The sequence below is a fragment of the Alnus glutinosa genome, chromosome 14 (assembly GCF_958979055.1).
Source record: "Alnus glutinosa chromosome 14, dhAlnGlut1.1, whole genome shotgun sequence".
Taxonomy (NCBI): domain Eukaryota; kingdom Viridiplantae; phylum Streptophyta; class Magnoliopsida; order Fagales; family Betulaceae; genus Alnus; species Alnus glutinosa.
Genome location: NC_084899.1, coordinates 523,573 through 541,995, shown reverse-complemented (window position 1 = coordinate 541,995; position 18,423 = coordinate 523,573). Strand labels below are relative to the sequence as shown.

Sequence of the window (18,423 nt, the reverse complement as noted above, 5' to 3'; positions counted from 1 at the left end):
TGAAGCATGGCATGCACGCACGCACTAGAGAGTTTGTCTTCCTTTTCGGCTCGTGGTGGCCACGCTTCTCCCTCCATCCTTCTCCCGCCCTTGTTGTCGGCAGTTCACAGCAGCCCCTTGCGATCACCACTCGAGAGAGGTCTTCCAGTGGTGACACGTGGTCTTCACGCGCCACCACTGGTGACTCCCATCCCCTCCCTTCAACCGGAGTTGTGCTGTGTTTGTTTTTCTATTTTTGTATTTTTAGGCTTTGTGCTTTTTGTATCTTCTTTGTATTCCCTGTAACTCTTACCTAAGTATTTGGGTCATTTGGACTCTTTACACACTTTTAATCACCTTTATTGGTGGCTTAGATTTTTGGCATCCGTGCAATAATCAATAGCCTCGCGTTATCACGTATTGCCTCTGCGTACTTATTTTCTTAGGTTTTTCTAGGTTGTCATTTGTTGTAATTTTCTTTGAATAATGTTATAGTCTACACACACTTTCACTTCTTTATACCTATTTTTTTATGTCCCTTTTAAAATCACCATTAAAAAAAAAAAAAAACCTTTTAAACTCATTATCGCAATTTCGAACCACTCTCTGCCACGACTCGAGAGGTGATTGGCACTTACGCGGTGCATGATTATGTTAAGACCTAGTGGATCTGATTCGTCTCTTGGCACAAACCTCAATGCTTTGGAACCAATCCAACGGTCCACAACTTTCAAAGCTTTTCCCAAAGGTCAAAGACCAAAGGGGAAGTAAATTCTCTCTCTGCACTGTCACACAAATAGAGAAAGAGAGAGAGAGACGTAAAGAAGATAAAAAATCTTTGCGAGAAATCTTTGCGCAAAGGCCGGTGATCAAAAGGTCCAAACCTAACTCTCTAAATGTCACGGACTCTCAGCGGATTTGGGTTTGTGCTGAAATTGGGTTTGGTGGAAATTTTGTAGAGAGAGAGGTCTGAGTTTGGTGTGAGAGAGCTTTTGCCTTTTGGGTTCTTTCGTTTTTTTTTTTTTGGTTTTTGATTTTTCTTCGTTGGGGTGGTTGGGAAGCCAATGCAAATTGAGGAGGCTTTGGAGGGACTGTTGGGTGTTTGTTGAAGTGAACGAGAAAGAGTGAGCTCCATGTCGTGGGCTGGCCCTGAAGATGTCTTCCTCTCCACCTCTCTTGCTAGCTATCTTGACAGTACTCTCTCTTTTCCTTTGCTCTCTTTGTGTTTGTTCGCCTGTCTGATGGTTGGATTTCAATCCAAATGCAAATGAGTTGCTAAATGATTTGCTAATAACATTGGGTTTTGTATGTTTTTCTGAAATCTAATTGCTTTTCGAAGTTTTGTTTTTTCCTCTTATTACTATTGGGTGCAATTGCTTTGTAGAATTCTATGGAATAGGTTCATTATTTGGTTACTGTTTGACTTATAGATTCTTTTTGCACTCTTTATTGGGTTTTTTTTTTTATCAGTTTTTATATATGGGGGAACCTCTGATGATGTTTTGTTGCTAATTGTGGTTTGTATTTGAAATTTCCTTTTCTTGTTTCCATTGATGAAGGCTTCATTTTTGGAGTGTCGGCACTGAGGAATTATAATAATGTTGAGTTTCCCGAGTGCTAATGCACCACGACCAATTGTGGTATGGGTCTGCCGTTTTTATTAGTACCTTTAATGGGAAAAGAAATCTATTGAAAGAGAAACATAGGTAGAAAGGAGAAAACGACTTTCTTGAAGAAAATGACAATATTGATGACAACTAAAACTAGGAAATAACAGACGAAGATTAGAACAGGGAAAAAAAATGGTATAACAATAAAGCCCTCATTTTTGCTGGTGTATATATACTCCTGAATTTGAAGATTTGGAAGTAACCTCCTCCTGTAGTTCAGCTAATGACATCAGAAATATCACCTTCCAACATAATGCAACAATAATCAAGTATGGTTGCTTCACTTAGGCTCATTGAAAAGCTCTCCCAAATTTGTTTGGTGGTGTTTCTGGAATTGATCTGCTTGCAGAGTATGAAAGCTAAGCTACTTTAACTATTTCTCATAATTTTTTTTTCACCCAATAGTAATGGACCCGGATGCGTAAGGAGCATCTAATTAAGTCAAGCTTGATAAATTTTAACTCTTGGAATCTAGATCCCTTGAACAAAGGTTGTGGACTATTCATCAAAAAAAAAAAAAAAATTTGAGGACTAACACTAGACATCAGATTGTGGTTGGTGCTCCAGTAGCCTCTTACTTGACATTTTCCAATGTTTATATACTTTCTTTTATTTTTTTGGTTTATAAGACAAATTCAATAAATTTCCATTGGCTAGTGCTGAAAGCTTTTATGTTCGCTACTATTATTTCCCTGCATGCCCCTCCGGGGGTGGGAGGGTGGGTGGTGTTTACAAGCATTTTGTTTTTCTATGGGAGTTTTTTGTGTTCTTTTTTTGGCCCTTCAATTTGTGGCCTTTCTTTCTTGAGTCTCCTGAAGTTTTATACATCATTGTGAAATCCAACAAGTGTATCTTGCATGCACTTGTACAAAGAAGCTGATTTGTAATTGCATCATTTAGATCTAAGTAAAGCATTGATTCAAGCTAATTGACGCCAGACAGTCTCTTCGTTACAAATATTTGGCTCCTTCAACTTCTAAATATCTTGCAGAAAAACTTCTTGTCCTGTTGCGAGATGGTCGAAAGCTCTTGGGGCTACTATGTTCTTTTGATCAATTTGGTAAAATATCCATCCCACGTAGCATGCTAAGTTCTAATGTTTCTTATCCTTTTTGTTTATTTTTGAACCTTAATTAACTTTAGTACTCTTTCCAATGCACAGCTAATGTTGTTCTTCAAGATGCCTGTGAGCGAGTTATCGTTGGTGACATTTATTGTGACATCCCCTTAGGTCTATATGTAATCCGTGGGGAGAATGTTGTCTTAATTGGAGAGCTGGTATAATATGTTCTCTCTTGTACTATTGGACTTTGTCGTTGTTAATAATTACTTCAAATTTCATCCTCTAGGTTTTCTGATTTGTTTTTTCATTCTTTAGGATTTGGATAAGGAAGAGCTTCCACCACATATGACCCGGGTGCCTGAAGCAGAAATAAAAAGGGTAAGTTCCTAGTACATGCTTTTGACTGCTTTTAAAACTAGACATTAATTCCAATCACCAATGCATTAGCCATGTATGCATGCCATTACTTCATTCGTATTATCTTCTAACTGCCTTCACCAATTTGAGTAATGATGTTATGACAATTTTGCATATTTTGGAAAGATATGCAGAACAATAATATGTATGGTCACTCTTGGCAGTCATCCACTTGAGTCAAAAGAGATAACAAAAGAGAAGGTCTCCAGTTCCAAGTGTTGAAAATCTCTTGCAAAACTTTTCTTCTATGAGCCCTTGCACCACATAGTATATATATTTGTTTAACGAGTGTTGATACAGTTAAACAGTGTAATCCTTTAACTGCCTTAATATGATTAGTTGGTTGAGAATTTCTTGTTTTCTGTTTTTCCATCTTGAATAACTACAGTCTGATTTTACCTCTCTTCAGGCTCAGAAAGCAGAAAGGGATGCTACAGATCTGAAGGGCTCCATGAGAAAACGAATGGAGTTCCTTGATTTTGATTGACAGATCCTGCCATGTTATGACATCATGTCATGTCTGCAAATATTAGTGCGGCTGTGACCTAAATATGAATGATGTAGGATAAGCGTACCAGATTTACACCATCTCTCAGGAGAGGGAAGAAAAACAGTTGCAACACTTGTGAAGACCTAATTAGCTGAGGCTGGGAAGGGAAGCCTGTGTCTTTTTATCTCTTAGAGGCAATGATGATGATTTCATTATTCCTCCATTGCATGTGGGTTTTGGGCTGTGCGCATGGTTGGGTTATTATCTTTTAGTTAAGGTTTTGGATTACTTCTTGTTAGAAGATCATACTTCAACTCCCCCTATGTGGTCTCTTGCGGTCTTTCTATTATTATTATTTTTTTTTAACACAGCTTTTTCTGAAATTATTACGAGTTGCTGATTTGGCACCGCATTTTTTATGGCGCCGCCTTTTTACTTAAGATGCAGGATGGTTATTCAGTGTCACTTCAAATTGTATTTGCATGCAGCAGGTTTTTTATACAACTAGTGTTGCTATGTTCAATCTTGGCGTGCTTGATTCCCTTGTTACCCACGCACTACCCTTCTCAAAGATGTAGTATTTTGCTTTTTCCATTTCAAGAAAATGATCTTCTGCAGAAAGACATACTGCAGTGCTGTTAATGAGTTACTTTGGACAGGATAAACATTATTGCTGGCCTCCCCCAGAAAATTATGAAACATATTATAGGCCATACTTGAGACCTAGATTGATAATTTATCTCTGTTTGATGCTCATTATGGTTAGATGGTTTGGATGGCATTGTAGGGTTGCTGGATGCCTTTGACGTTTAAATAAGATGCTTATGGTCTTGTTGATGCTTCCATGCTAGCTTGTTGCAGGCAGGACGCCAATGCTTTCTTGGGCATGGAATTGATATTGGTTACCTAGTTTCTACTGGGTTTGATGTTTATCCACCTTTTCCGGGTGGTGTATGTCTTTACCTTTTCTCAATTCTCCTTACGGAAGAGATCACGGTATGCAATTAGGTTTTGAGATCTAATTTTGTAGTAGCGATTCGTATTCGAATGTCAAGTTCAAATTGGGTTAAGGCTAGTATAAGACTATATAGGTCAATATTAATTCAACCTATTTAATTAAATAGGTCAAACCCTTCAACCTTAATCTATTGATTTTGTGCTGGGTTCGTTTAGAGTTTTCAGATCGTCTCAAAATTATCATTCATAAATGGTGTGTGTTGAGTATAAGATTATATAGTTCAATTTTAACTCAATCAAATTAATTAAACGGGTCAGATTTTTCAATTATAACTCGCGAATTTCGTATCGAATTTGTGTCGAGTTAGCAAGTCGTGTTAAAAAATAAATTATAAATTCTTAAATTATGAAATTATGAAATTTAGGTATTTCTAGGCATCGAAACGCTTAAAAAATATTACATTAAAAATTTGACATATTATCGAAGCAGTAAGAAATGATTTTCCTCTCAAAATGTTTTTTCTTTGTTTTTGCATACGCTTTTTGTTCAGAAAATTAAAAGATAGTTTTTGTTTAAAGTCTTTTTATAACATATAGAGAAAAAATCTGATGAAAATACATTCAATTCTTAACTGCAACATGCTACCTTTTTAATAAGCGACATTTTTCAAATGTTTCGATGCTTAAAAACGACATAAATTTCGTAATTTAAGAATTTATAATTTTTTTGAAATTGTAGATTCAAACTTGTGATCCCTAATCTTATCAGCAATGCTGAATTATCAGGATGGGTTAGATCAGCTGGTTTTGTTAAGTGCTACAACAAAAATCCAGGAGATGTAAAAAACCAGGCTGCTGTTCAGTCCGGGAATGTGAGAAAAGAGATGAGGGGCTCTTTGTCCGGAAAGCGTGAAACAAGCTCAGAGCGTTTTGCCAGCTCAAAATCCTGAAACTGAAAGGCAGGTGCACATGTGCATCCCACAAGACCGAAGTGATATTCGCCATTCCTTGAAGGTTCTTTGACCACCACCCCATCTGGGGAAATGGTGATGTCCTTTGTTGGATACGATCCAAACCAAACGTTTGGAGGCACTGTGTACTGCGGTTGCTCATTGTCCATCAGATTGGGTCCAAGGCAGGTTAGTTTGATATGCCCATCTTTGTCATTCAGCTCCAATACCTAAAGGAAAAAAAAAAAATAGAGTAATTACATTGGGAGGTGAGAAAGTTCTGAAGATTCTCTATGGCCCAAAAATAGAGGATGATAATCAGATATGGAGAATTTCCATCAACTGTTAGTTTCAGCGTGGTTCATGCCAAAATATGTGATCTTGAAGTACAATCATCTAGCTATTTTATGAAGACCATGTTAAAACACAAACAATAACATAAGGGAAGGAGCTTTTGGTCGGTTTCACCTCCCCAACCCTGCCCTTGGGGCTGGAGAAAAATTCTAAAACTTAGAGATATTGCCAAGCAATTTCTGAAGTTTGAGATTGGTGATGGGAGCAAGTTGTTTCTTTGGTTAGATTCATGACACCCGGATGGATGTTTACTTGATGTTTATGGGTTTCGGGTGGTCTATGATGCTGGTAGTAATTTGGATGCAAAAGTCTCTTCCATCATTCGTGATGGAGAGTGGTTCTGCAATGGAGCTAGATCTAACAAGCTCGTTGCCATCCAGAGCCGGCTCCATGAAGTGAGCATTGGGGGTACTGATATGGCCATTTGGAAGTCTAAGAAAGGGTTCTATTCCTGCTCTGAGACCTGGGAGTTCCTTAGGGAGAAAATGCCAACTGTTTCTTGGTGGAAATCAGTATGGTTTTCAAAAGCCATTCCTCGTCATTCTTTTATTCTATAGCTTGTTTTTCGGGATGCCCTTCCCACCAAAGAGAGGATGTGTTCTTGGAGTTATGGTGGCAGTTTACTCTGCCCTTTTTGCTTTGGTTGTATAGAGAATAGAGACCATCTTTTCTTCTCTTACAGCTTCAGCCGAAGAATTTGGTTGAGGGTTCTCACTGCCTGCTGTGTTAGTGAGCCTCTGCATAATTGGGTTGATGTAGTGCAGTGGAGTTCGGTTTCCCTTAAAGGGAAAGGATTATGGACTATTCTATGTAAACTTGCTCTAGGAGCCTCTGTCTACAATATTTGGAGACAGAGGAATGCTTTGCTCTAGAACGGAGGAACAAATCATTGAGCAGATTCGCAGGGATGTTAATCTCACAGTTGCCCTCACGCATATGCACATTATAATTTCTTCTCCGGTCGGTCTATTAAATTGATATTTGTCCACCAAATTCTCACGAGCATTTTCTTGTCCTCTGTTAATCGTAGTAAAAGTGAACATAAATGCATTAAAGAATCATATGTTTGGAGGAAATCCCTAACACCTTGTCCTTAACATTACTAGTGTGATTTATTAATGTCTTGAGAAAAGTTCAGTCCATACCGTAATAGGTTCTCCCACGTAGAAATGCCAGGTTTCTGCACACGGTATACGGTGGAGGCGGGACACGCTCCCAGACGGTAGCAAGAAGTAAATGCATGAACTCACAGGGCGTTCCACCTTGTCTGGGTAACAAACGGTAAGACAAAAGGATTGATTTTCAGCCAAAAAATGAACTTCAAAAATCATCAGCCTGAAAAAGAAAGATTAGAGATTGACGGAAGAGCTTACATTCCGGGGGGAGCTGAGACTTGGAGAGAACGACGGAGGTATCTCTGAAAGTTTCGGAGTATAACCCACCTTCTGGGTTGGGCGTCAGATTCAACTTGGCGACGATCTCTGATGAAGAAACCATGGTTGGTTTAGGCACTCCTCCCTCGATCAAGATCCAGTTTAGGCACCGGTTGTTGCAAAACTCTGGGTCAGTGACATTTGGCCTTATCAAGTCAACTATTGCCTCCTACCAAACTTTCATTTCTTGGGCTTGTTGGTTTCATTTTCTAGGTTAGGGAATTATGCCAGACTTTTTGTGCCTCGTTGATTTATAAAAATAAGATTATATCTACCAACCATCGACTGTTAACCTTAATTTATTAATTTCGTATCAAGTTTACGAGTTATGTCAAAAATTAATAGTCAATCAATATCACGTGTTAAATTTGAGTTGTGTCGAACATAAACATAAGACTATATAGATCAATCATAACCTCAACCCATTTAATTAAACAGAGTAATCTCTTAAACCCTAATATATTAATTTTATGTTGAGTTTATATAAAATTCGTAAGTCATATAAAAAATTGGCAACCCTAATTACTACTACCTTTTTTTGGGCGTAGGATATATAAATAGTCTAAGCACTGTTCAGCTTCTTTATTGACAGGAAAAAAAAGAGTACATTGTGAGAGAGAGAGAGAGCAGTATAACTTTCTGTTCAAATGCATTTCATGTGGACAATAGAAGGACCTGACTCCATGTAGTCTTCCTTAGTTATCCACATCTATAACACAACCACAACCAACGATCAGTCTCATATATCAATAATGAAGACTTGTCATAACAAAAATTATGTTACAACAGATTGTGAATTTGTATACGTACCTGCTGAAATGTGCTTAATGAAGCCAGAATGGTGCCACCAATCCAAACACTGTACTTTCTTTCTGGTGGTGCAACCACCTTCACCCTTACCCCAGGAGGTGCCAGTAAGGTCAGCTCTTTAGCCAACCTATCAGCGAGGCCTGGTATCACAGTGGTGCCCCCACTAAGTACCACATTACCAAGCATCTCTCTCCTGATGTCCATATCACACCTTCTAATTGACCTCAGCACAATCTCATGGACACCGCCAGACTCCATTCCCACCATTCTTGGATCAAACAGGACTTCCGGGCACTTGAACCGCCCTGCTCCAATAGTTATAACTTCCCCATCAGGAAATTCGTATTGCTTGTCCAGCTCGGAGCACTCGGGCCTTGACACGCCAAGTTCTTTTTCGAAATCCATTGCAACATAAGAAAGTCGCTCCTTTATGTCCTTGACAATTTCTCTTTCTGCTGATGTTGTGAATATGTATCCTTCTTCTGTTAGGATCTTGGTGAGGTAGTCTGTAAGGTCTTTACCAGCTAAATCAAGCCGTTGGGCGGCATGTGGAAGTGCATAGCCCTCATAGATTGGGACTACATGAGTGACTCCTTCTCCAGAATCCATGACAATTCCTGAAAGAAAAGGTTCTAAGAATCTGTCATTGGAACACACACTTCAAAAGGTCAATTCTAAACTCAGTTTTACCTGTGGTTCGGCCACTGGCATACAAGGAGAGCACAGCTTGAATGGCTATATACGTGGCTGGGATTTCGAAACCTTCAAACATGATCTCCACCATCTTCTCTCTGTTAGTTTTGGGATTCAGCGGGGCTTCCGTTAAGAGGACAGGGTGCTCTTCTATGTTGACCCTGAGCTCCTTGTCAAATGTATGCTCCCAGAGTCTCTCCATAGCTTCCCAGTTTCTCACTATTCCATGCTCAATGGGATAGCTTAAACTGAGGATCCCACGCCTTGCTTGTGCTTCATCTCCAAAGTAGATAGCCTTCTGTTCAATGCCAATCATAGCATGCACGTTTCGCGGCCGGCCAATTATGCTAGGAAAAAGTACACAAGGAGCATCATCACCACCAAACCCAGCCTGCATCATAGAATAATATTGTTAGTACTTAGAACATATAATGTTTGGTTGCAGAGAAAGAAACAAGATGATTGATTGACTCACCTTGACAGAGCCTGTTCCATTGTCACAGACGATTGAACGGTTTTCGTTAAAATCCATGCCTGTTGTGCCTTGGAAACTTTCAAGAGAGATTGAGGGGGAACAGCAGTGGGAGGCTGGCATAAGGCCATGTAAATAAAGAAGGGGAAGCTGAAAAATGAGGAGAATAATGTCTAACTTTTTCTTTCCCATGAGTTTTAGAATTACTCTGTTTCGGTTGCTTTAGTGGATGTCATGTAATATTTTAAATGTCTTATCAAAAAGGCATTGGAGAAATTGCATATTCCTTTATATATATATAGTTTCTCCAATGGCATTATAATCCCGTCTACATTATGATTTCTTCCTTTTTTTTCTTTTATGGATATTCATATTGAAGGATATGCGAATTCTACACAGTAAATATGATAAAACCCGAAGCAACCCATTGAGAAGTTTCCCCATCTTGTAGTAAATCTTATATCGTTGTAAGACATGGATTTCTAAGTACAATATATATCGTAGTAAATCTTTATATCCTTCCCTTTTGCCGGGGAAAGGGGTGTATTTAAATTTTACAGGGCAGTGGAGAAATCCACAGGAAATCAAATTTAACAGTGATGCATATAACAAAAGGGTTAAACATTATTCAGGTTCTAGCCTTGAACGGCTTTGTACCAATAGACGAGTAATTAGACAAAAAAAACATCGGAGATAATTTGTAAGACCATCAAAAGTACTAGCAACACAGCATCTCTTCCAAGCAACAAACCCCAAGTGACCCAGCGCCCGATGCTTTCCGTTGATTTCTTCTAAACCATCCCTAAATTAACTATCATACTCGAAAAACTCTCTTCACAAATCCTTGCAAAGAGCTCCCCATTCCAGCACCAACAGCTTCTGCCAAATATGTTGCCTGCAAAAGTTCACCACAATGAAGGGTGTTATACATTTCCAACCTTAAATTCCCGAATGGCTAGAAATGATAAATCTAGAAAGAACCCAATACAGAAAAGAAGCTAGAATTTATGGCGCCGCCTTTTTACTTAAGATCAGGATGGTTATTCAGTGTCACTTCAAATTGTATTTGCATGCAGCAGGTTTTTTATACAACTAGTGTTGCTATGTTCAGTCTTGGCGTGCTTGATTCCCTTGTTACCCACGTACTACCCTTCTCAAAGATGTTGTATTTTGCTTTTTATTCCATTTCAAGAAAATGATCTTCTGCAGAAAGACGTACTGCAGTGCTGTTAATGAGTTATTTTGGACAGGATAAACATTATTGCTGGCCTCCCCCAGAAAATTATGAAACATATTATAGGCCATACTTGAGACCTAGATTGATAATTTATCTCTGTTTGATGCTCATTATGGTTCGATGGTTTGGATGGCATTGTAGGGTTACTGGATGTCTTTGACGTTTCAATAAGATGCTTATGGTCTTGTTGATGCTTCCATGCTATAGCTTGTAGCAGGCAGGACGCCAATGCTTTCTTGAACGTGGAATTGATATTGGTTACCTAGTTTCTGCTGGGTTTGATGTTTATCCACCTTTTCTAATGGTGTATGTCTTTACCTTTTCTCAATTCTCCTTACGGAAGAGATCACGGTATGCAATTAGGTTTTGAGATCTAATTTTGTAGTAGCGATTTGTATTCGTATGTCAAGTTCAAATTGGGTTAAGGCTAGTATAAGACTATATAGGTCAATATTAATCCAACCTATTTAATTAAATAGGTCAAACCCCTCAACCTTAATCTATTGATTTTGTGCTGGATTCGTTTAGAGTTTTCAGATCGTCTCAAAATTATCATTCATAAATGGTGTGTGTTGAGTATAAGATTATATAGTTCAATTTTAACTCAATCAAATTAATTAAACGGGTCAGATTTTTTAACTATAACTCGCGAATTTCGTATCGAATTTGTGTCGAGTTAGCAAGTCGTGTTAAAAAATAAGTTATAAATTCTCAAATTATGAAATTTAGGTATTTCTAGGCATTGAAATGCTTAAAAAATATCACATTAAAAATATGGCATGTTTTCGAAGCAGTTAGAAAAAATTTTCTTCTCAAAATGCTTTTTCTTTGTTTTTGCAGATGCTTCTTGTTCAGAAAATTAAAAGATAGTTTTTGTTTAAATTCTTTTTATAACATAAAAAAAAAAAAAAAAAAAAAAAAAAAAAAAAAAAATCTGATGAAAATATATTCAATTCTTAACTGCAACATCTACCTTTTTAATAAGCGACATTTTTCAAACATTTCGATGCTTAAAAACAACATAAATTTCGTAATTTAAGAATTTACATTTTTTTTGAAATTGTAGATTCAAACTTGTTAGCCATAATCTTATCAGCAATGCTGAATTATTGTGATTTAATACAATACCAATCCAAAAAGTTTCTCAAAAGAGATTCGATCAGCTGGTTTTGTTGAGTGCTACAGCAAAAATCCAGGAGATGTAAAAAACCAGGTTGTTGTTCAGTCCGGGAATGTGAGAAAAGAGATGAGAGGCTCTTTGTCCGGAAAGCGTGAAACAAGCTCAGAGCGTTTTGCCAACTCAAAATCTTGAAACTGAAAGGCAGGTGCGCAGGTGCATCCCACAAGACCGAAGTGATAGTCGCCATTCTTTGAAGGTTCTTTGACCACCGCCCCATCTGGGGAAATGGTGATGTCCTTTGTTGGATACGATCCAAACCAAACGTTTGGAGGCACTGTGTACTGCGGTTGCTCATTGTCCATCAAATTGGGTCCAAGGCAGGTTAGTTTGATATGCCCATCTATGTCATTCAGCTCTAATATCTAGAGGAAAAAAAACAGAGTAATTACATTGGGAGGTACCTCCCAAAGTTCTGAAGATTTTGTCTATGGCTCAAAAACAGAGAATGATAATCAGATATGGAGAATTTCTATCAAGTGTTTGTTTCAGCGTGGTTCATACCAAAATATGTGATCCTGAATTACAATCCTCTAGCTATTTTATGATGACCATGCTAAAACACAAACAATAACATAAGAACAAAAGAAAGAAACATGGGATCTCATGAATGCTTTGTGTTTCATCCATTTTCAACAACAAAAGCAATTATGAACTCCAAGACCACATAACATACATAATCTCACAGTTGCCCTCACGCATATTCACATTATAATTTCTTCTCTGGTCGGTCTATTAAATTGATATTCGTCCACCAAATTCTCACGAGTATTTTCTTGTCCTCTGTTAATGGTAGTAAAAATGAACAAAAATGCATTAAAGAATCATATGTTTGGAGGAAAACCCTAACACCTTGTCCTTAACATTACTAGTGTGATTTATTAATGTCTTGAGAAAAGTTCAGTGCGTACCGTAATAGGTTCTCCCACATAGAAATGCCAGGTTTCTGCACACGGTATACGGTGGAGGTGTGACACACTCCCAGACGGTAGCAAGAAGTAAATGCATGAACTCACAGGGCGTTCCACCTTGTCTGGGTAACAAACGGTAAGACGAATAATACTACACATCTCGTATAGAAATTTAAAAAAAAAAAAAAAATGGATTGATTTTCAACCAAAAAATGAACTTTAAAAATCATCAGCCTGAAAAAGAAAGATTAGAGATTGACGGAAGAACTTACATTCCGGGGGAAGCTGAGACTTGGAGAGAACGATGGAGGTGTCTCTGAAAGTTTCGGAGTAAAACCCACCTTCTGGGTGGGGCGTCAGATTCAACTTGGCGACGATCTCTGATGAAGAAACCATGGTTGGTTTAGGCACCGACTCCTCCCGGCCTCGATCAAGATCCAGAATAGGCACCGGTTGTTGCAAAACTCTGGGTCAGTGACATGTGGCCTTATCAAGTCAACTATTGCCTCCTACCAAACTTTATTTTCTAGGGCTTGTTGGTTTCATTTTTCTTTGGTTAGGGAGTGATGCCAGACTTTTTGGGCCTTGTCCAGTTATCACTACAAAAAATTTGATATTTAGCAACAAGTAGTTAGCCACCTGTATTGCCGACCGACATACATGTTGTTAGAGAAATGATCTACACACATATGCTTCACAACTTCTTCACAACACGCCAACGTGGCAGTAATAAAAATATTGTTTTTTTTTTTTTTTTTCTCTTTTCGTCATGCTGCTAGAAAACCGAAGACCAAAAACGTGGGAATTTCAAACTTTTCATTTCGCACGAAGACCTCTCTCTCTCTCTGAAATCTCTCTCCGTACAGATCTGGAGAACCCGTCGTGCGTCATCCGTCGTGCGTCGTCCGGTGCACCCGTCGTCCGCCGTCCGTCGTCCGGTGATTCCAACGCTGCCCAGTCCTCCGAGTTCTGAAATTTGCCTCTGGTCAGTGACGTCGCCAGCTCTGTCGTCCGGTGCTTCCGTCGTCCGTCTTCTGGCGCTTCCGTCGTCCGTCGTCCGGTGCTTCCGTCGTCCGTCGTCCTTCTCCGTCGTCCGTCGCCCGTCGTCCAGCGCTTCCCTCTCTCTCTCTGAAATCTCTCTCCGTACAGATCTGCTCTCCGGTCAGATCTCTTGGCGGTAGGCGTCCTCCGTCGTCCGGCGTCCCCACTCCGGTAGATTTGGCGGCCGGATCTGTCTCCGGCGACGCCCATAAAAAAGGATCTCTCTCTCTTTGGCCGGATCTGTTGCTACAAATAAAAGGGGTGAACTTCCTCTCTTGCCGGCCACCAAGACCCACCGACCGCCACCCATCGGAGCAACCCCCTCCCTCTCTCTCGCCGTGTTCCTGTTGTAAGTTTTCTGTTGTAAGTTTACAATGATTTGGTACCTTAGAGGCTTTTGTTTAGGTCATGGTTTTGCAAATTGAATTGTTTTAGTGAGTGAATCTCATGGTTTTGAAGAATCTTGTTGAAATGAAAGTGATTTCGGTTCGGCTAGTTCTGTTTTTGCCTTTTTCGCTGTTCTTTTTTCTTTAGAAACCAAATGGAGATCCTTGTTGGCCTTTAAATGTAAAGGTTGTAGGACTGGATTCATGCATACTCTTCTTGGTGCTAAGAATTTACTCTTTTTTGAGCTTTTAACCAGAAAACTTACATATCTGGGATATTGCCGAGTCAACATACCATTAATTGATATAAATTCTGCAATGCAATTTTTCGGAACTCTCACTGTCTCTTTCATTTTAATTTGTTTTTTTACAGTCTGTGCTTTGATATGGACATTAGTGAAAAGCCAATGAAAAAGATTAGATTGATTCTATGAATCCATTATGACAATGTATTTTATATTGAAATTTGAATGATTTCTTTTGCACTTGATTAGATTGATTTTTGGGTTGTTTTTCCAGTGCACACAAGGTGCTTGATAAAATGCTCCACTGACCATTTTTATCTTCTCTTGTTATACATTTTCTCTCGTGCCAAACAGTACCATTTAATTTCCAAGGATCATCAACTCTGTTCTGTTGCTAGGAGCGCTATTATGTAGAGAGGAATTTGTTGGGGTATTGTACGACCAAGGTAAGTAAACTCATGTACATGGAACTAGGCACAATTTTGTTACATGAAATTAGGCACAATTTTCTCTATGTTATGTGGGCTGGATTCTTTAGGGGGAGACCATTGGAATAATGACAAAAAATTGGTCATTTTTAAAAAAAAAAAAAAAAAAAATCTCTGGGAATCATGCTGGCCCTAGCTTCGACCCTAATTAGTCTCCATTAAAATATATATATGCATTTGAATTATTTCAAAAATTTCCACTATATATATTGTAAGCATGCTTTTTTATTTTCCCCCTCCATATTTCAGCTAAAACGATGAAAAGAAAGACAAATGCTGTCTTGGATTCTATGTAATAATTAAGAGCTTTGTTCGGAGAGCTTAATTCCCAACTCCCAAGTTTCTGTAGTGGAATAAATTCTTGCCCAACTGCAGAAGGGGTTATGGCTAAAGGTTGCCCAGTTGTCTCTTAAAGTTAAAACTAAATTATTGAATCATATTGTTTGAATTTGTTGGTGGTCTCTAATTCGGTTTGAGGGGAAAAAAATTCGGTCTTTCGTTTGTTGTTGCATAGTGTTAGTGATTTTGCTGGTTTCGATTGTTGGATGATGTTGGTATATTTGCTTGGTTCTGATTTAGTTTTAGGTTTTAAATAATATTCATATGTGTGTGTATATATATATATATATATATTTTGGTAGGCTCGAAAAAATGTCGGTAAATAGTGATGCGTCAAGACCCCCTCCGTTATGTTACTGTGGAGTGCGTGCACGTCTAAGGTACTCATGGACTAGTGACAACCCCGGACGAAAGTGGTATGGCTGTATAAAGTATAAGGTAATTTTAAAATTAATTAATTGTGACTTATTCTTTTGTTAGTGGTTTATGACATTTATTCGTTTTCACACAGGAAGCTGGGGATTGTGATTTTTTTAAGTGGACTGATAACGACATGACTTCTTATGAGAAGAGATTGGAGGAACATATGAGAGACATGGAGGAAGGGAGACGGGCCGATATTGAGAAAGTTGAGAAGATGACAATGGCCAATATTGACAGACTTGAGAAGCTGATTGAAACAAAACACAATGAACAATATGCTAGACTTCGGTTGGAGTTGGGTCTGCGTCAAAATAATAGAAAGATGTTTTGGGTAGCAGTAGTCGTAGTCATTTTGGGCCTTGTAATTTATCTCAGTGGTTATAGTGGTTCTAAAGTTAGCTACTTGATGTTAGAATGAAAAGATGGAAACAAGAAGGTTGAAAATGATCATTGTCAAATATTTTATGTTCTATCCAGTTGAACAATAGAAATTCTGAATTTTAGTTATGATGGAAGTTGATCTGTAAAATCAGTGTTTGTAGATGGGTATTGATACTTTAACGAAAAAAGCAGTGATTGCATGTTTCATTGTCATGACAAATTAAAGCTGGTTTTTCATTGATCTAAGCTTGTTTTATGTAATCCCTGTAATTTCTCCTTCCTATTCTTCCTTAGAAGAAAGTCTTGTTTTATGTAACTTGAGTCCTTGTCTTGAATTTATTGATCTCTGCAAACATCAATGAATGTCCATTCTAATAGGTTGAGTTCACTGATGCACATTTCTTTTCCTTTTTTTTTTTTTTTTTTTACCATTTTTCAAGAGCTACCTTGATCCTGTGCCTCATGAATGTGCTGCTCTTTATCTCTTAAGCATCTGATGGTACAGAGCTTTCTATTGCTTTCATATTAATGAATCCGAATGTAGATATGTGGTCCATGATTGGTGCACATTTGTAAATCCTAATAAACGTCCGATTGGTAAACCTTGAAGAACAGCATGATTTTGTTGACTTTCAACACATAATTTCAATGTGTTATGACTTTAAACCAGAAGTTAAGCTTATGACTTCCTGGTTCCATGTATTTGCTTATAACAAGAGAAAAAAAAAAAAAAACAGGAACTTTTTCACATGAATAGTAGTCGTCTATTACAAGTCCCTCAATTGTATCCCCTCTAGCAAAGTCAATGGTGAATAACCTTACTCTAATAAAAACTATAGATAAAGCATCACAAGGACAAAGCATTGAAGAAAAACAGCATATACCATATTAACATAGTAAAAGAGATCCATTGAACAACATACGTTGGAACATAAATGGAGAAGGAAGAAGTGGAGGGAAGGTTTATGCGAAACAACCATTGTTACAACAGTGACACCAGAATAGTACGTCAACAACTTAAAGAAGTCTTAGATAGGCAGAAACAGCAGCCCCTTTAGTTAGAAATTTCATAGAATGAGAAGCTCTAGTTAAACAAGCTCAATGCTGAGAAAGTGAAGAGTCACTGCGATGAATACTAGAATCCAGTAGCTTTCGAGTTCCCCAAATATCATTGCATTCCTTCGGTGGATTAGCGTTTGAATTTTGAGGCAGCATAAGATGACTGGAGTGGTTGACTGAATCTTCTTTCTCTGACATAATATCATAACCAGATACTTCTCCAAAAATGTCTTTGTGCATGACTAAAGTTGATTTCAATCTTCCCTCCATGGTTGATAGAGACGATATTTGTTGATCAAAATTTTTCCGATACAAAGAAAGAAGATATTGTTCCAAATACACAACTTCTAACTCTAAGACTGCAATTTCCTTAATCAGTTCTTGGGCAGGCTGAAGTCAAGCAAAAGGAATATTAAATGCTTATTAAAAGTAAGATTAGTGGAGTTAAATGTGCCAAGTAATAGAAGTGACTCAAGCAATGGAAGGGGACGAGTAATCAAAACTCCTAAACATAAGCACCAAATCTCAAGCTCAGTTTTTTTTTTTTTTTTTTTGTTCAAATTCTTATGGGGTATTTTACAAGTGTCAAATTGACAATTAAAAAAGCATTATTTACTTCTGATTAGCACTGTCTATTTCATCTTTCAGCTCATTGTATCTTTCTTTTTCTAAATTCTTTAAGTAACAGAAAGAAGTATAGCACATATGAAGTTCTGCAATTTATCTTTCTGCACATGTCAATTGTAAAGAACGAAACAGAGGAAGTGCATGTAGATTAACAATATTGTGTTTAAATTATGTAATACGCACCACAATAAGTACCCATTTGGCAAAGTGAAGTTACCTTGGGGATTAAGTGCCCTATAGCAGCATCATGTGAGAGAAGCCATCGGCCGATGGCTTAATGCCTTCTCTAATACACGACGTACTACAAATTGGTCCTTTAATTGCCTTTGAAGCTGTAGAACCTGCACAAGACAGCAAGTGAAGCTACAGTAAATAACTAAATGGATGTGGATTAATAGAAGAACATGTCATGTTGATCCTAGGCCTGAACCTTGATGAATTATGCATACCAAGGACCCCTGTTTACTTAGCTAATTAGCTTTGTGAAACCAATTCTTTAGGCACAATGCAGGTTAGCCGAAAGTGTGCTACTCACCCCCTTCCATATATTGTATATTTTCCCATGAAATCTCACAATATTGGCTGCAGGAAGCCAAAAGTAAAGTGCAATAACGTATATCTTTTTATAGGACTCTAAATTTGACAAATATTAAAAAGAAAATATTAATGGAGTGTTGAATTGATAAACAAATGTCTTCTTCAATAACCTGAAGTCCCTTTATCTCCAGAAGCATATTTCATAGGCCATAGAATGAAAACTCAGCAAAGTTGAGATTTATACCTCTTCCTTCAGAGAACATTGAATGTCAGTATTAAAGGTT

At 38.0% G+C, this 18,423-nt stretch overlaps 4 protein-coding genes and 1 long non-coding RNA gene across 5 annotated transcripts; 2 read left to right on the top strand and 3 right to left on the bottom strand.

The window, feature by feature from the left end:
- Positions 1–759: 759 nt before the first annotated feature.
- LOC133857634 (sm-like protein LSM1B) lies at positions 760–4,031 on the top strand. The gene is made up of 5 exons (XM_062292912.1): positions 760–1,173; positions 2,641–2,709; positions 2,812–2,927; positions 3,028–3,090; positions 3,539–4,031. The coding sequence occupies exons 1-5, from the start codon at positions 1,113–1,115 to the stop codon at positions 3,614–3,616; spliced, it is 387 nt and encodes a 128-aa protein (XP_062148896.1). The 5' UTR covers positions 760–1,112; the 3' UTR covers positions 3,617–4,031.
- Positions 4,032–5,283: 1,252 nt separating this feature from the next.
- Positions 5,284–7,520, bottom strand: LOC133857633 (uncharacterized). Its single transcript, XM_062292911.1, has 3 exons — positions 7,254–7,520; positions 7,026–7,147; positions 5,284–5,756 (listed from the first exon to the last, which is right to left on the bottom strand). Exons 1-3 carry the CDS (start codon positions 7,375–7,377, stop codon positions 5,436–5,438), a joined length of 567 nt encoding a protein of 188 aa, XP_062148895.1. The 5' UTR covers positions 7,378–7,520; the 3' UTR covers positions 5,284–5,435.
- A 436-nt stretch (positions 7,521–7,956) lies between these two features.
- Positions 7,957–9,395, bottom strand: LOC133857413 (actin-100-like). The gene is made up of 4 exons (XM_062292676.1): positions 9,292–9,395; positions 8,814–9,207; positions 8,124–8,740; positions 7,957–8,022 (listed from the first exon to the last, which is right to left on the bottom strand). Exons 1-4 carry the CDS (start codon positions 9,346–9,348, stop codon positions 7,957–7,959), a joined length of 1,134 nt encoding a protein of 377 aa, XP_062148660.1. The 5' UTR covers positions 9,349–9,395.
- A 2,190-nt stretch (positions 9,396–11,585) lies between these two features.
- LOC133856520 (uncharacterized) lies at positions 11,586–13,142 on the bottom strand. The gene is made up of 3 exons (XM_062291571.1): positions 12,886–13,142; positions 12,614–12,735; positions 11,586–12,067 (listed from the first exon to the last, which is right to left on the bottom strand). The coding sequence occupies exons 1-3, from the start codon at positions 13,007–13,009 to the stop codon at positions 11,747–11,749; spliced, it is 567 nt and encodes a 188-aa protein (XP_062147555.1). The 5' UTR covers positions 13,010–13,142; the 3' UTR covers positions 11,586–11,746.
- Positions 13,143–13,729: 587 nt separating this feature from the next.
- On the top strand, positions 13,730–15,966 carry LOC133857414 (uncharacterized). The gene is made up of 4 exons (XR_009898330.1): positions 13,730–14,003; positions 14,640–14,731; positions 15,415–15,550; positions 15,624–15,966. It is a non-coding gene; the product is annotated as an uncharacterized LOC133857414 (long non-coding RNA).
- The last annotated feature ends 2,457 nt before the right edge of the window (positions 15,967–18,423 follow it).